A 17,215-nucleotide genomic window follows, 5' to 3' on the forward strand; every position below is an offset into this window, starting at 1 on the left:
CCTCATCCCTAAAAATGTAGCCTGAGTGCTGAAAAAAAAAAAAAAAAAAAAAAAAAAAAAAGCAGAGTGAAAAGCAAAAACAGAGGCAGAAATCATTCTTCAGTGGTAGTTTGGACTGGGAGCAAAAGAAAGTTAGCAGGGACTGACAAAGCAACAGGGGCTGAAAGATGATGATAGCTTCGAAAAGTCCAAGAACAGGAGCATGAGGAGAAAAATCCTGCAAAATGAGAGAGAAAACTGAATATACAGAAGGAAAGAGAGAAGATCTAAACATGGGGGAGATATGAAAAAAGACTGAAAATTCTGTTCTTTTCTGTAACTGAGTTGTCACTGCTAGATGTTGATGTGCCTCCAGACATCAAGAGCAACAAGAAAATATCTTCAAAACAGGAAACAATAAAAGACAGATTGAACTTGCATAGCTTCAGTCTTCAGAGTGTATTTCACAATTGCCTCAGCAAAATACCTTTGGAGCTATGCAGCTTAGATCTGAAACTCTGAGCTAACTCATTGTGCTCCTGTGAAGACCTTCCATCTTCTCATCTCCACATAGGTAACAGCCAAGTAGGCTGTAGCAATTAAAAAAAAAAAAAAAAAGTTCCATCATCTGTTTTGTGTTGATCCAATTGTAAGAAAAATCATTTTTCTTTCCTTACACCAGCCTATAAACAACCTTTTCTCTGCCTACTTGTGAAAGTCATACAAACCAAACAGAGGGTGCAGACAGACTTCTGCAGTTCTACCTGCCTACGTACACGACTGGCCCCAGCTTGCTCAAACTCAGGCCTGTCTGACCGAGCAGCTGTGTCAGGGACACCTGAGGGCCCAGGGGGTGCCAGAGCTGCATTGCAGACACACAAACAAGGCTCCACGGCAATTCCTCAGGGCAGCGTGCAGGCTGATACAGTGCTCCACAAAGGTTGGCCAAACAGAGCAATCAGCATCCTCAGGTGATGGCAGCATGCTTTTTGTTTATTTATTTTTTCTTAGCAAGGGGCATTTCCATACTTTACGAAAAACTCTGAAGGCCAGCAGAGGCACTGTGAAGCGAAACGGCTGCTTCTGAAACTGTGACAAAATGAGCAGCTTGTCCTTTTTAGTCTGAGTTGTGAGTTTCGTATTTCAGCTCCTCCTTCACATTCCAGGCCTGACCCAGCTCCAATCTTTTCGAAAATGGAGCCTCTCACAGCCGCCTATCCTCTGAAATATTCAGTGCCCAAAGCTAGAGTCTTTGTTGTTTTTCTGTCAATGGTTTTTTGTACGGCAGTCCTCTGCCTACTGCAACTCAGATTTTTTAAACCTAAAACTAAAGATTTTTATTCTTTTGAAATCAAGGATTCACGAGGAAGAATTGTTTCCTTGGAGAAGTACAGAGGGAAAGTAAGTTACAACTTCCTTATATATTTTCTTTGATTCTTCACCAAAAAGCAGGCATCCATTTCTAGGTAAACAAAACAGTTTATTGTGGGAACTTACAGCAGAGTTTTGTGCTAAATTCCTGCTACGTAAACAGTAAGCTAGAGAGAAATCTATTTTTTCTAGGCCTGCTTCCTGAATTAACTATTAGAACTAATAAAAGAAAAAAAATGTTTTATTCATAATAAATTAATATAGTCTTGCAATTGAATTTGTGCATTTTGATCTCAGTTAAGAATGGTAGCATGTTCTGTTGACTATTAAAGGTATACGTGAGAAATATGGCTTTAATGTCTGTTCTAAATACACAGTTTTTTTACATGCTTTAAACTGTAAGCTTTAAGTTTATCCATTTACTGAATGTTTAAAGCAGGATATCTCAAAGTAAATGCTTCAGCTGCTATCATTCTTATCAGCTTAATGAAATAACAATCAGAGAAATTATGTCTAGCTCCCAGGCAGGAAAAACATTGGTAGGGGGATATTTTGTGTTAAGACTTAATGAAATCTCTGTGCCATCTCTGGCTTCTTTCTCAGTATTCTCACTTTATTTCTCCAAAGGCAACTTTGGTTGTAAACGTGGCGAGTTACTGCCAACACACAGACAAAAATTACATCGCTCTGCAAGATCTACACAGGGAGTTTGGTCCCTCCCACTTCACTGTGCTGGCCTTCCCCTGCAATCAGTTTGGAGAATCAGAGCCTGGCTCAAGCCAGGAAATAGAGGCTTTTGCCAAAGGGAACTATGGAGTAACCTTCCCTGTTTTCCACAAAATCAAGATCCTGGGATCAGAAGCAGAGCCTGCCTTTAAATTTTTAATAGGTAACTATTTTATTTCCTACACTGAGCTGCCTATAAGCATGGTATTCTTCAACTCCAGTTGGAGTTTAACAGGCCTAGTCTGAGAATACATTATTTGTCTTCATAGTCTGTGGAGAAAAAAAAAGGCATTCTTTGCACACAATTTATCTCATTTTAAGCTGGATATTAAAAAAAAAAAAAAAAAAAAAAAAAAAAAAAAAAAACAAGGAGTCAAAAGAGCTGTACCCTGAAAGCATCCATTTCTCCTCACTGACAATAAGAACATCTTGCTGTGACCAGCCTGGGTAGAAACATACAATGATGAACACATAAACCTTAGTTCAAAGATCTGAACCACCTACAAAATCCTATTTCAGATTATATGACTTTTGTTAGAAAGCATGTTATTTTTTTACAGAGAAAGATATAACTAAGGATGCCTTCATGTTATTGGAAAATTTAACATAAAAACATGCAGATGAGAAAATCCTCCTTTAGCAAAGAGTCATATGTCTCATTTATAAGTATTGTAAACCAGAAACATACTGTAGGTTATATAACCACTAATTTGCATTAATTTATCTTGTGAACTTCAGGGCCCAACCTGTAAATCCCACTTGTACAAATACTCTGGAGTATTGTTGCAGAAAACACTTGCTGCCTTAGGGCCTCACACTCTCACAAGCAAAATGAAATTTTGCTCAGTTGACCAAGAACCTCACAAAGCCAGCTTAAAATCCTCTCTGAATTTTCTTGAGTTTTGGCCACATCGTTGACCAATACTAAACACTGCTATTATGAAAGGAAGGATATTTAGAACATAACTGTTCTCTATAGCATCTTTTTAACTAGAAAATGAGGAAGGAGGAGGCCCAAATGTGTATTGCATCTTCCTGCCCACAAGCGGGATCACAGCTACCTAAGCCAATACCAATCCAATACCTGTATCTACCAAGCTACAGGTGCTTCTCCAAATAATTACAGTAGTCCTATGAGAGTCTCATGTACTTCTCTCTCTATTCCAGTTCTTCACAGCTCCTCTTGTCAGAAAAGAGTATCAACATTTAAATGAAATGTCTTAAACCACTTAAGCCCATTTCTTCTTCCTACATTCTCTGTTTACATTCCTGAAAATTACTATCATGCTCCTCTTCATTTAGATGACTATAAAGTAGTTGCTGTTGTCATCTGAATTGTATTTCTTCCCATCTCCTCTTAGGCATGTCACTAAATTTATCAGGCAAACCCTCACTGTTATGAGTTCCCCATCATCTAGTGGAATTACTGCATGCACTCTGAAGATGCCTCTCTTCTCATTACAAGAGAAAGGGAGTCACTAAAATTATCTTATGCCGTTCTTACAGATTCTTCAAAAAAAGAACCTCGCTGGAATTTCTGGAAATACCTTGTCAGCCCTGAGGGTAAAGTTGTAAAATTCTGGAGACCTGAAGAGCCCATAGAAAGTATCAAGCCAGAAATAGCATCATTAATCAGACAGATCATAATGAAAAAAAGGGAAGACCTCTGAAAAACCATTCACTCTTTGAATCCATTCAATGGCACAGATGCACAACCATACTACATTCCTGGGAAATGCTGCTAGAAGAAAAACAATCAGGGGATTTTTTTTTCTTTTTAGTGTTAGTATTTTCAGCTATGTATGTCAATTAATGTTGGGATGACTTCTGTAACAGCCTTGAGAACCACTGAGATTATTGAAAATGGCAAGGCAATCAGAACACTGCAGAAATGGACATTCAGTTTACATACAGTTCTTTAAATTGTTAACAAGAGCTAATTACAGTTGTTATCAGCAGGCACATAGCTAAAAGGAAGAGGGTTGGTGATGAATTACTCAGTATTTGTACCAAAAAATTTCATTTTCCATCTACCAGTGAAAATAAGTTTTGATACTCCATTAATACATAACCATTTTGACTGAAAGACATAAGACTGAGAGCCATCATATCCGGGTTTATAGAGACAAATGCAGCTGACCATACCAGCTTTATAATATTGACAGATGAAAATGTCTGAATTGTGAAGCTGTCAACTTATTTGTACAAAGCTGTACATAGAAAATAAGATTATTAGAAGTAAAAGAAAAGATGCAAGAATATTTCTTTGCCTGCTTTGTGTGTATTTTGATCCATTTCACCTTTTCAGCAATACCTTTATCTTCTTTAGCCTTCTCCATACATTTGCACTGCAATATAGAGCCTTGGCTCCCAGCTCATTTGCTGGATTTCCAGTTTTCTGACCTGGGTGCAAGTAGGGCCTTTGTGCATATATGAGAGTGCTTACAGTAGGATTCAAAGGGCAACAAAAATGAACAGCACAGCATCCTAAAAGACACCAGATAGCACACCTTTCTGAGGCTGTCCAATACAATGCTCCCCAGCCACCTATTAGAATAAGCCTCCAAAAAGAAGCTGAAAAGGGGGACAAAGATTCACACTTTCTCTTCTCACCTTGCAATTTCCCCACTCTGGCATGTAACTACAAAGCCATTTCCACTTCTGTTCCAATGTTCTAGTTCAAATTGCCAAATGTTTTGATTGAAAGAGTAAATTGAAGTAAATTAATTGAGGGAGACCATAAATAGGAATAAAGAACCCTATTCCAGATGCCTAAGTCTTAAAGTAGAGCTGAGAGAACAAAAATGAGAGAAACCACATCTCAGAACTAAGAAGGGGTTTTTTTACAATAAGGTTGGTGAGGTACTTGAACAGGTTGCTAAGAGAGGTGACATTTGAGGTCAGACTGGACCAGGTTCTGAGCAGCCTGACCTAGGTGCAGGTGTCCCTGTTCACTGCAGGGGAGTGGGAATAAATGACCTTTAAAGGTCCCTTCCAATTCAAATGATACTATGATTCATTCTTAAAACCAAGTTACTTCATGGTAAAAATAAAGCATCTGTATCTGTGAGATCTGCACAGATTTGAAAAGACAAATAAATAGGAAGCAAGTTAGAACACTGTTATACAAGCACATACTTATAGATAATATTCAAAATGCAGCACAATTACCTGAAAGCATGTTTGTATAAATACCCACTTATGATGTATATAGGATATTGCTTATAAAACTATATGGTATATTACAAGCACTGTAAACAGATTAAAAACTGTCTGTTGGATTCTCAGATAACCCCACCAACTTCAGCTAAAACTGCCCTTAGAAGATTAACAGAGCCCAGTCCATGAGTGTTAAGCTTTATTAAATTCCGTCAACAATATCCTACTCTATGCCTCCCTCACTTCTTAGATCTGACATACACTCTTTATTTCTGATATTTATCATTTAGCTGACAGCTCATATTTCCAAAAACATTTACCATTTACATATTTTAATCCAGCTCTGTCAGTGGTTGGACAATTCCCTATTAATTCATGTAATATCGGAAATCGTAGCATGACTTCCCAAACAAAAGTTTTTTCAGTCATTAAAGCCAGAACTCCTTTTCTCATGCTCATGCCTCCAACCAAAGACAAAGGCATTACTTGCACTTCCTACAGGAAAAAGAGTATGGCCCATGATATCAATATCAAACCATCACTGTTTTATTTCCCTGCTTTGGCTCTGTATCCTGTTCCTACTGCCAACTGGCTTTCTGTCCTGGTTTTGACCCTTTATCATCTCAACACTCTAGTTATGTGATTTTTGCTCCTGTTTTTTACCAGGTTCCTACATCTTGCCTCTTGACCATGATTAACAGATGGCCTGGACATTTGACTCCTAAACATGTTAGTGTTGTTTTTGTGATGCTTGGATTGACAAGGGAAAACAAACAAACAAACAAAAAAATACACACAACAACCTCCAACAGCGTTAGAAGTTAAGCTCCTCCCATCAATTTATTGATAAAATACACATATAGAATAAACTGCCATATGTAGTTGAAAACTTTAAAATGTACCCCTGCAATGAATATCCTTTGACTGTGAGCCTAAGTTTCTTTATATAGTGAAGGAGGAGAAGGGGGGGAATGCTTCCCTGGCTTCAAGGCCAGGCTGGATGGGGCTGTGAGCCACCTGGTCTAGAGGAAGGTGTCCCTGTCCATAGCAGGGGGTTGGAAATAAATGATCTTAAAGGTCCCTTCCAACCCAAACCACTCTGTGATTCTATGATTCTTCTCTGCTTATTCTTTGTCTCTTTTTGTCCTAGTCCTCAGACTATGTGCCCTTATGTGCCACAATGTGCCCTTAGAGCAAGCAGGATTGTTTTCAGAGCCACAGATTCTAGGAATTGAGGCCATCCTACAGTATGTCACCTACTTCAGTGCACTAGATGATTTTAAGATTATTTTATTTACAGCTAAGTGTAACCTGAAAGGTCACCAATTCAGTGTGGAATTCACTAACACCCAAGAGCCTATAGTTCATCACATATTTCTTTCCCTACCCAGTTTTGCTTATTTTCAATCTTTTTTTTTTTTTTTTTTTTTTTTTCCCATCAAAGAAAGTAAGTTTCAACAAATCAGAACCATTGTGTTTCTGCCAGTTCCCATTTAAGTGAGCTTTGCCTGCACTGGAACCACACACCTTTTCACCTGAAGTTTGGCCTACAGCAGTGAAGAAAAAGTGGAGAGTGCCCAAACCACATCTGTGGTTCCACTGTCTTCATTTTGATGAATGTTCCAAAGACTAACAGACGTAAGAAAACATCCACATGGGACCCAAACCTGAAGCTTTTACTACAGTTACTGACTTAAGTTAGCAGAATTGTTAGAAATCAATTGGATTAGCTGCATAATTGTGTAAAACACAGTTAAACATATTTTTATCAATTCCATCACTTTGCATAACCTAGCACACCTTCTTTCAGCTGGCACTGGGCTCCACACCAGCTGATGGACCTGATGAGGTGTTTGCAATAACAGTCTTTACATTCCTGTCTCAATAGTGACACAGTGATGTGCTAATGTGGCAGTGTAGTTAGTTGCTGGTGTATGAAGAGCAGCTAACTAACAATACACTGCCTAATCATCACACACAGCACTAGGAGGACACTAACTCTGCAGAGCTTCACAAACTTTGCTCCTATTTCTTTTCATAGATCTTCATTTAGACGGCTTTCAGGGCACATTACTTGCTTTTTTTAGGTGCTCCTATAATAAACTGATTCTTTTGCATTCTGTGACGTGCCAAGATGAGGATAAAGGTAATATTTTGTCGCCTATGGCAGTATGTGTGATAGAAGTTTGCAATGTAATATGCATCAAAAGGATCAATTTGCTCCCAGCCTACATCCTGCTGGGGAACAATACTATGTCCTGTTCAAATTGTGCTTCCTGGTGAGACTATGCGCAGATTTTTAGGACAGCCATGGTCACAAATTAAGTTACTTTGTGAAGCAAGTTGAGAAGAAAAACTCTAAAACTGACTTATCTTTTTTCTATGGAATGGAAAGGTAACTATTTTTCAGATATAGCTTTCAGGTAGTTAGTGAAAACTTCCAATTACTCATTAAAAATAAAACTAAAACAACACATTGCATTTGCCAAATATCATTAAACAGAATTTAAGACAATATTTTCAAAATCATATAGCTTTTAGTTGTGATTCTTCAGCTTTAAGAAAACTTTCAGAGAGTTTGAAGTTGGTTGAATCAGTCAAAAATTCTCTCAGTTCTTTGAATAACAGGAATACAAAATACAAGTATTATTCCAAAAGTGAGCCAAGCAATACATGCAAAATTAAAAACAAAACAAAATCAATCAAGATGATGCAAAAGACTCTACACGTAAAAGTAGTAGCTCTCCAGTTTGATGCTAAAGGTATGTGGAGCAGGTTAGCAACTGCATGTTAGCTGATGTCAAGAGTTTCAACCAGCTAACATACACTGCCACCCCACCGCACACAGAGGCACTCCCTGCACTGCTGGAAATCAGAACGCTAACTCCGACCAAAATGCCCACCTCCAAACAGCAGTAGTCTATCCCTGCAGCAGGTGGCAGTGTGGTAGTGACTGCTCCATTCAGCACAGCAGCCGCTAACAGCACACTGCCTTCCAGCCACAGGGTCCGTGCAGAGTGAGATTTCGCACATGCCTGAAAGACATATCATATTGCTTACCTAAATTCAGCACTGTTTCCTCTTTTGAGATTCCTGCTTAGAAGTATGTATACAAGCATATATATTCAAGCGGTAAATGACTTCATGGCACAGATAAGTTTCTGATTTGGTAAGACTTGAATTACAGTAGTAGCACCAAACCCATGGAGGAGTTTGTGGAGTGTGACAAGAAACAGATCCCAGACTGTAAAAAAAAAAAAAAAAAAAAAAAAAAAAAAAAAAAAAAAAAAGGAACAGAAAATTGTTGTGAACAGATTCTCACAAGCACCAGTATGTTATCTCCACTTTGTATTACATACACTTGTTTCTGTCCTTTTTGTCCATGGGCAACCACATCGGTCATTGCAGGAGCCCAAGCCTGACACTAAATGACCCTGGAGTCTAATTTGCTAGAGTAGATTTTCTTATTCTGAAATAACAATTATTGCTGATTACTTCACAGTACAAATTAACTTCAAGTGTTGAGGTACACTGTGCCTCCATTTACAGCTATGAGGAAAGCCTGAAGACCGCAAGACTCTAGCTCAGGGACACAGGCTGGGTGGGGGTAACACTTTATCCCTAGCACTCATGGTGATGCAAAGCCCTCTGAAGCAATGCTGAAGCCAGACATTGAGTTAGATGCTTTGTATCAAACTGAATGAATAACAGATGTAAAGCTTTTCCCTTGCTTCTTCAAAAACACCTCCTAGATCATTCAAAATAAATGGCATCAGTCCTAAATTCTCAGTACAATACGCCACAACATTGACTTGCCTGAGTGCTGCTGTCAGCAGCTGCAGAACAGTGTTGGCTTAACAGACTTGTGCTGGTTCCACAGGGTGAGGCCACCTCTGCCTTTCCACAATGCTCTTGAGCGTGGCAGTCTGGAGTGCCGTGAGCAGCTGTTGGTACCTTGGGACAACAGCCAGCTAACACGCACTGCCAGACCACAGCGTTCCGCTCCGTCTCAGCTGCCTCCAGCCCCTTCTCCTGGAGCCCCATCTCTGCTTGTACCACAGCACAGCTTTCCCTGTGGTGTCACCTAAGTACAGTATTTATTTTAGAGTGATATCCTCAGCATGCTGGTAGCAATGCTTCTGTACCATGCCCATACCTACGGGCACACTGTTCCATCTCCCGCTTCAGCGCTTTCAGTGTGGTCATTGTTTGTTACAGTGCCACCCGCTCCACCACTTTGTTTCAGTCTCACCAGGTTTTGTTACAAAAACAAAAGTACCACACACAAAGTACCTGTGCTTTGCATCCTGCACTTTGGTGATGGTTCTGAATCCTCCCCCCGCAGCTTTCCCATAGTTTGTGTTTTTTAGCATTTCAGATCCTGCAGTTAAGAAGGTATAAGTATCAAGAAGAAAGTAAAAAACCTGTAATCCCTGTTTCTCAGAATCACATTCTAGAGCCTCCTCCTTTCCCTCCCCCAGAAATACAGAAAAGGAGTACTTCAGCACAAGCAGCCTAGAGCAAACGTCTGTTCTGCCCTTACCTCAGCCACCTTCTGTAGGTTCTGCTCCCTGCCCCACTCAGGGTCTTTTCCAAGCACACTCATAACTCTTCCTTGAAAGAAAAGAGGCACAGCACTCAGCGGATGCAGGGCTCCCAGAGGGGTGGCATTTCCTCACCCTCCATCCCTCCATTCTCCATCCCTTCATCCCTCCATCCCTCCATCCCTCCATCCCTCCATCCCTCCATCCCTCCATCCCCAGACAGGTGCAGCCCTCAGGCACAGACAGCCCCACATCCTCACAGGGCGCTGGGACCCCAGGCGCCGTTACCCTTAGCCTGTACTCCTCCGCCCTCACCTGCCCCCCGCAGACTTTCCTCCTTCCCAGTCCACACCTGCGAACCTGGCTGAGCCCTCCGAGTGAGCGACCCGACCCCAGGGCTCCCGCAGTGGCACAGCCCGAACGGCGGACAGGTGTGGGGAAGACTGCCGTAAGCAGACGGCCCCGAGGCAGCGGTGCCACCCGACCTCCTCGCACTCCCCGCCGGCCGCCAGCGCTCTTTATGTGTCCGCGGGCGCGGCCGGGGAGGCGGGAACCCACTGCTGGCCCGGCCCGGCCCGGCCCGGCGCTGCCCGCCGGCGGGACGCGGCGCGCCCGGGCTGCGAGGCGGCGCCAAGGAGCGGCGGCGGCGGCAAAGGAGCGCGGCGCGGCACGGCGGGACCCCCGCGGCCGCGGGTGGCGAGGCGGGCGGGATCCGCTCTGTTCCCGGGGCAGGCAGGCTGCAGCCCCTCGCAATGCAGGACCCCGGCGCCGGGTGGGGGTGACGCGAGGCCCGTAACCGTCCCGCTCTCGCGGTGCCGGCGGGACAGGGCGTTCGGTGCGTGAAGGGCAGCGACGGGGCTGCTTCTCAGGGCTGGCAGCTTGGACCATAGAACCCTGCTGGAGCGGGGTTTAATCGAATCCAAAGAGATAGCAGGGGAGAAGAGCAGTTACCACCACACTTTTCTTCTGCATTTTATTCAAAATAAATTCAGAGCAGTAGTTTGTCAGCTTTTGTTGTAGGCTCCAGTCTGTGCAATTACACCAGTTGAGTTTTCAACCAGCAAGAGCTGAGGGACACAGCATGTCAGAGAACCCATTTTTCCTCATTCTGAATTCTAAGTTTCACAGTCAACATTAGAATCATCGAATCGTTGAACTGTTTGAATTGAAAGGGACATTTAAAGATCATCCAGTCCAACTGCCCTCCAATGAACAGGGACACTCACATCTACATCAGGTTGCTTAGAACCTGGCCCATTATGGCCTCGAATGTCTTCAGGGATAGGGCATCCACCACCTCTCCAGGCAACCTGTTCCAGTGCCTCAACATCGTTATTATAAAAAAACTTCTCTCTTGTACCCAATCTTAATCTCCCCTCTTTTGCTCTGAAAACATTCCCCTTTGTTCTATCACCACACACCCTGCTGAAGAGTCTGTCCCCTTCTTTCTCACAGCTCCCCTTTAGATACTGAAAGACTGCTCTCAGATCTCCCCTCAGCCTTCTTTTCTCCAGGCTGAACAGCCCCAGCTCTCACATCTTGTCCTCGTATGGAGGTGTTCCATCCCTTGGATCATTTCTGTGGCCCTTCTCTGGACACACTCCAACAGGTCCAGGTCTCCATCTCTCCATTAAGATGTTATTTTCTAGGACTAAGAATATAGTGCCACATATGAAATGGACTCAAAATTTTCTTATTTATCTTTTCACTTTTCTTTCCCCTAGGAGAAGGCACTTTCCAATTGGAAAAGTGTTAGTTGACAAAAGAAACATTTTCCCTGAAAAATCTCCTCATGTCACGTCCTGCTTTCCTTGCCAATTCTATAGCAGCCTATATCTGGATGAGGAGATCATACAAGCAAGGCAAGAGATGAGAATATATTTATTAATACCTCAGTTCTCAACAAAACTTAGTTAGCAAGTTGTAGAGCTGTTATGCCAAATAAGTGTAAAACTGTTTCAGAGGTGTCATTTTGTCGTCTCACTGCTGTTGGTAAGGAGACAGCAAAGGACAGGCAGGCTACCAAGTGGCTGAGTCACTCAGAATCATTGTAGCACTCGGTGTAAAACAAACAATAAGGAAAGCACTGTGGCACTTCCTCCACAAAGACTTGTTTGCAACACTTCAGGTGTTCGTTTAACTGAAGACGAACTCTTCTTACCGGAGTAATACTCAAGCAAACATCACCAGCCAGTGCTTCTCTGCCTGGTCACTGCCTGGAGGCAGCGCTGGCGAGTGCTGCAGAACCAGCTCATGGTAACAGGGCATCCATCAGCAAAACTAAAGCAAAGTGCATCCAACAGTTACCTACCAGACCACTTCCTGAGCCTCTACGCAGCTTTAGCTTCCTGAAACTTACTGAAAAGTATCTTTCAGAGGAGCAAATCGGTAACAATGCAATTTTAAGTGAGAATAATTTGTCTCATAGTGCAATGATTCGAAGGATTTACCATCTGAGAGCTTTAGGGCTGCAAAATGGAATAAAAACCTGAAGTCTATTCAGAGTCAGCAAGCATTTGTTTGAGTGAACCAGAGCTAGAATTAACCAAACTTCAGTGAAGGAAATGTTAAAAAACAAACAAACAAACAAACAAAAAAACAAAAAAACCTTGAAACTCCCTTAATCTAGAATAACTATTATGAAACTGTTGTCCAGTTGTCAGAGTCAAGTCAGACATGTTCCCAATTTTATAAAAAAAAATAAAGAAGGGAGAAAGAGAGGGAAAGGGAGAGCTAATACTTTTGCTCTGTGGCTGTGTAACTCTTTTCAAGAAACCAATTACACGTACTACCAAAAGTCTCCTGTAGAATATGATAATTAGTCTCATTTCTGACACTTTTGGGATACATTTGCACAGTGTAAGCAATTCCACATTTCTTGGAGAACATATATTCATTGTCTGCACACAGACTTGATGAGGGCATGGGGCAACGTACACATGAGCCTTGACAGCCTTTTCTATGCATGATCTTGTTCATACCAAGTATGAGTTAGCCCGTCTTATAGCTTAAATTGTTCTCTCTGGGTGTGAAGTTTAAACAATGCAACTTGGTTTTAGAAAAGCTGCCTACAGCTGAGCATGTAACTTCTGAAATGCTGCCAGCACTTCACTAAAATTTCTTCAAAATGAAATTAAATGATTAAATGTCTTGATTTCTCTCTCACTTTTTCTCCCTTAAATGCCACATTATGTAACACATGCAGCCAATTGCTCCATTATTTCACTTACATACAGGAAATGTGGGTTTACAGTGTTCAATTTCTAGCTCACTGTTAAGCACATTCCCTTGAAATCGGTATGTAAAAACTGCGTAATTTGTCTTTCTGGCAGCAGATGGGGCTAATATGTTTTGGTTCAACAAATCCAAGGTCAAGGTCTTGCACCTGGATTGTGGCAACCCCCCCACTATCAATACAATTTGGGGGATGAAAGGAGGGAACACAGCCTTGCTAAAAAGGAACTGGTGGTGCCGGTGGATAGGAAGCTGGACATCAGTCAGTACTGTGCCAGCTCAGCACAGAAAGCCAACCATATTCTGCGCTGCTTCAAAAGACACATGGCCATCAGGGTAAAGCAGGTCATCCTGCCCCTCTACTCTGTGCTAGTGAGACTCCACTTGGAGTACTGCATCCAAATGTGGAGTCCTCAGTTCAGGAGAGACATGGATCTGTTGGAGTGTGTCTGGAGGAGTGCAACAAAAATGATCCAAGGGATGGAACACCTTTCCTATTAAGACAGGTTGAGAGAGCTGGGGCTGTTCAGCCTGGAGAAGAGAAGGCTCTGGGGAGACCTGAGAGCGGTCTTTCAGTATCTAAGTTTCAGTACCTAAAGTTGCTGTAACAGAACAGACTCATTTGCAGCGTTTGTGGTGATAGGACAAGGGGAAATGATTTCAGACTAAAAGAGGGGAGATTTAGATTGAACATAACAACAACAACAACAAAAGTTTATTATGATAAGGATGGTGGGGCAATAGACGTGGTTGCCCAGAAAACTTGTGGGTGCCCTGTCCCTGGAGACTTTTAAGGCCAGGCTTGACCAGGCTCTGAACAACCTGACCTAGCTGTAGGTGTCTATTCTCACTGCAGAGGAGTTGGACTGGATAACGTTTAAGAATCCCTTCCAACTCGAATGGTTCTATGATTCTATCAGCTTCAGCAGACTCTGAGATAAAATATCATTTTTTCATTTGAAGGTGAGATGTGAACCTGAACAGCAAACAAGACCTCATCACTGAAAACAGTCTTAAAGTAATAGATCAGAAGTTGTCTCCATTTCAGTGAAAGAGAAACAAGAACAAGATTTCCAAAGGCTGGAGAAACCTTCCTGACTAAGGAGAACAGTGAACACGGACTGTGCCCTGGTCTAAACCAATACAAATGGTTTTTGAAAGAGAATGTAGTCACTGTCTGTGATACCCACCTGGAGAAACTAAAGGAGGTGTAACCAATTGTGCTAGAAAGAGTGACTTTTTTTGGAAATTGAAGAGGTAAATCTGAATAGGATTTATAAAAATTTTGTGTAGCTCTTTAAAATATGTATGGAAAAATTGTTGAACCCATTTTGATGGAAATTTTATTCCCACCTGCAGTTGCAGAGTGATGAGAAGTTTCTGGAAAGTGTGGCTTCAGACTATCTGACAGCTTGAAATAGAAGTCTCTGCTTTGTTAGAAGCTCACAGTGGTCTTGAGGAATTGAAAGATTTTTCTTCCTGTATTTATTTGTGGTTCTCCCTAGTTTTCAGCCACTACCCCAGAAAGATCCCAATCTTGTTGTCTGCTCAGACATGTCAGTGCTGTGAGCAAATTGGAGGAACAGTTCTCAGTGTGGTACAGAGCCACCTCCAAAGTCTGACAGTAAGACTTAGATAATGGTTTCCATTTGCAAAGGGCAGATTTGATTCTCAAGTGTTTCTGACTGTCGTGGTAAGCACAGAAAGGTGGGTAAGGAAGGAATCAGGAAAGGGAAAGGACTTGCTGCAGTTCATATGGCTGTTCCCTTCATTTCACACTGCCATGAGCAGTCATTGTTTAGATTCCAGAATGAAATGTTACTGACCATGCAACTGGAATATTCTGGCAGTGAACCTACAGCTTTGGTTTGGCTGAACAAAGCCTGGGTAATTATTATTTCCTTCAAAATACAATGTGAACTGTAGTTCCTGTTTCTTTGCTGGGGTTTTCCGTAAGCCATGTACTTCATGTCTCTGTTACACAGTCTGCTCATTAGACAGCTTTTCTCTCACTGATCTTTGCCAACACAGTGAAATTGTTCGTGAACAAATGGAGAGTAAGCTCTAGAAACTATTATTCACTCTTCCTCCTCAATTGAACCACAACAGTTCAGGAATAAAGGAAATAAAAAAATAAAATTTCATCCCTTACACAGGCAAGAAAGAAAACAAAACAACAGATTCTGAAGCTGTTCCCTGTGTGCTGTATTCTGTCACTGCAAGTATGCTGTATTTTCTAGAACAACAGACCTGTGAAAGATGGTGTACCACCTTTACATTCTTCTGTTCTTTGTGATTTTGTGCCACAAAATGACTTAAACTTCTGTTATTTCCAGTGTCAAATTTAACAGTAAATGCTATCTTAGTTCACAAACTGTCTAGGTAGATGAATGTGGGAATACAAGAAGAACTATTCAGAGCAGCAGCTGTGAAGCAAGATAAACAGCATGAGAACCAAGGATGCCTCTAGAAGAAGAGAAAAAGCAAAAGGAACAGCTTATGGCTCTGAATGGATAAGTGCCCGCCTGCACGGTTAAGGGGTGTTTGTAGAATAGTCTGTTGACATGTAAAGGTGTATGGGAAAATTGTAAGGGCGGATGGGAAAACTAAAAAAGGGAACTTGTGAGTGTATATAAGTGATGTGAAAACTTGTAATAAGAGATCTGGATTGTTCACATCTGAGTCTGTGCAGCAGACACTGCAGATGAAGATCTCTTTAGTTCAAGGAGGAATTTGTGTCAGCTATCAGTCTACGGCTTGTACAAGGTTTTTATTGTTTTGTAAAACAGGAGATAAAAAAAGAAAAAAAGGAAAAAAAAAGAAACCATTGAAACTGAGAAAGCTGACAAATTAACTGGACACACCAACGAACAGGTATTCCCTTCATTAAAGTGCTGGGTGCATGGGGGATCGCTCCCACTGAACATGTGCACAAAGAGAAGCAGCAACATATATTTAAAGGCATAGTGAATGAATATATATTCGTTTCATTCCAAGGTCATGGGCAGAAATAATATCTCTGGTGGTCATGGGATGAAGGATGAAATCATTCTCACTGTAAATTTCCAACCTTTTAAGGGAGGTAACCCAAACTGGTTCCCACTGATGTTACGTCGAGCTGAGGCGTCTGTTTTGCCATTTTATCTTCAACAGCAGGACATCTATTCTACTTTCTTATCTTCATTTGAAAACAAGCTCCACGACCTCCTCTGCGCTCTCTTTCTGAGCTTACATTTAAGCAAGCCTCCGTCCTTCAGTTTATACCTGCTCAAGTTATGCGAGAGGCTGTTCTCACAATATAGAAGAACTGTTCTCATGTTTCACCATTTACCAAGTGATAATGCTTGGAGGGGTGCATTTTAGTAATGGGTTTGGCCTTTAATGCAGAATATTCTTGACTTCCAGGATTGCTGGTTTTAATGTGACTTTTAGCTTTCACAGAACAATACAGTTCACAATCAATTCTTCAGCAGCACATTATAGTAATCACCTCTTGTCTCTGTTCATCTGGCAGATCAAGAGTTTGGTGAGACACTGGTGCAAAGACTGCCTTAGTTAAGGCTCCCAGAACAGAATCCTATGCTTGCTTTGAGGGCTGCACACAGCATACTACAGTTTGTTTACCTTGGCTGAATTCCATCCCAATAACAGAACATCTAGGTTTGTTGCCAGCTGCCAGCTGTGTGCCTAAATAATATTTCAACCTGGAATCCAGAGATTCTGGATTAACAAACTGCCAAAATGTCACCAATATCCATTTCTTTCCAAAGCATTTCTAGTCACTTCTATTGGTAGGACAGTACTTACTATATTGCTGGTAAAAACAAACAAACAAACGAACAAAAAACATTCAAAACCCACCTGGACATGATCCTGTGTGACCTAATCTAGGTGGGATTGGACTGCATGATCTTTTGAGGCCCCTTCCAGTCCCTGACATTCTGTGATCCTGTGATTACCACTAGTTTATTCACATGTGCTCATGTGACTTCCAGTAAGATGTGGAATGTAGCTCTACTATAGCACTTTGGAAGCATAACTGTATAAAAAGTGCACAACAGTTTATGTGGCTACTTCTCTGCATTTTCTAGTGCAGGATGCTTAGTGGGGAAAAAATGCATGTTATTCTCATCATCATCAAACACCAATAAAAAAGGAAAAAAGAATTACCACATGGGAGCTTTGTTTTGAAAAGGTATGTA

The 17,215-nt window shown here is 41.6% G+C and overlaps 1 protein-coding gene, 1 long non-coding RNA gene and 4 other non-coding genes across 7 annotated transcripts; 1 reads left to right on the plus strand and 5 right to left on the minus strand.

Annotated features, from left to right (window-relative positions):
* Positions 1–1,163: 1,163 nt before the first annotated feature.
* GPX8 (glutathione peroxidase 8 (putative)) lies at positions 1,164–4,337 on the plus strand. Of its 2 annotated transcripts, XM_423834.8 has the most exons (3): positions 1,164–1,380; positions 1,978–2,239; positions 3,583–4,337. In XM_423834.8, exons 1-3 carry the CDS (start codon positions 1,174–1,176, stop codon positions 3,744–3,746), a joined length of 633 nt encoding a protein of 210 aa, XP_423834.1. In that variant the 5' UTR covers positions 1,164–1,173; the 3' UTR covers positions 3,747–4,337. The 2 variants fall into 2 exon arrangements, with proteins under 2 accessions (XP_423834.1, XP_015133055.1); XM_015277569.4 differs by lacking the exon at positions 1,978–2,239.
* A 2,794-nt stretch (positions 4,338–7,131) lies between these two features.
* MIR449D (microRNA mir-449d) lies at positions 7,132–7,214 on the minus strand. Its single transcript, NR_161955.1, has one exon. It is a non-coding gene; the product is annotated as a microRNA mir-449d (primary transcript).
* Positions 7,215–7,752: 538 nt separating this feature from the next.
* On the minus strand, positions 7,753–10,272 carry LOC124417526. Its single transcript, XR_006932473.1, has 4 exons — positions 10,132–10,272; positions 9,779–9,849; positions 9,529–9,616; positions 7,753–8,479 (listed from the first exon to the last, which is right to left on the minus strand). It is a non-coding gene; the product is annotated as an uncharacterized LOC124417526 (long non-coding RNA).
* On the minus strand, positions 7,998–8,083 carry MIR449A (microRNA 449a). Its single transcript, NR_031562.2, has one exon. It is a non-coding gene; the product is annotated as a microRNA 449a (primary transcript).
* Positions 8,148–8,241, minus strand: MIR449B (microRNA 449b). Its single transcript, NR_035323.1, has one exon. It is a non-coding gene; the product is annotated as a microRNA 449b (primary transcript).
* Positions 9,157–9,228, minus strand: MIR449C (microRNA 449c). The gene has a single exon (NR_035204.1). It is a non-coding gene; the product is annotated as a microRNA 449c (primary transcript).
* Positions 10,273–17,215: the final 6,943 nt, after the last annotated feature.

Source organism: Gallus gallus, chromosome Z (genome assembly GCF_016699485.2).
Source record: "Gallus gallus isolate bGalGal1 chromosome Z, bGalGal1.mat.broiler.GRCg7b, whole genome shotgun sequence".
Taxonomy (NCBI): Eukaryota; Metazoa; Chordata; class Aves; order Galliformes; family Phasianidae; genus Gallus; species Gallus gallus.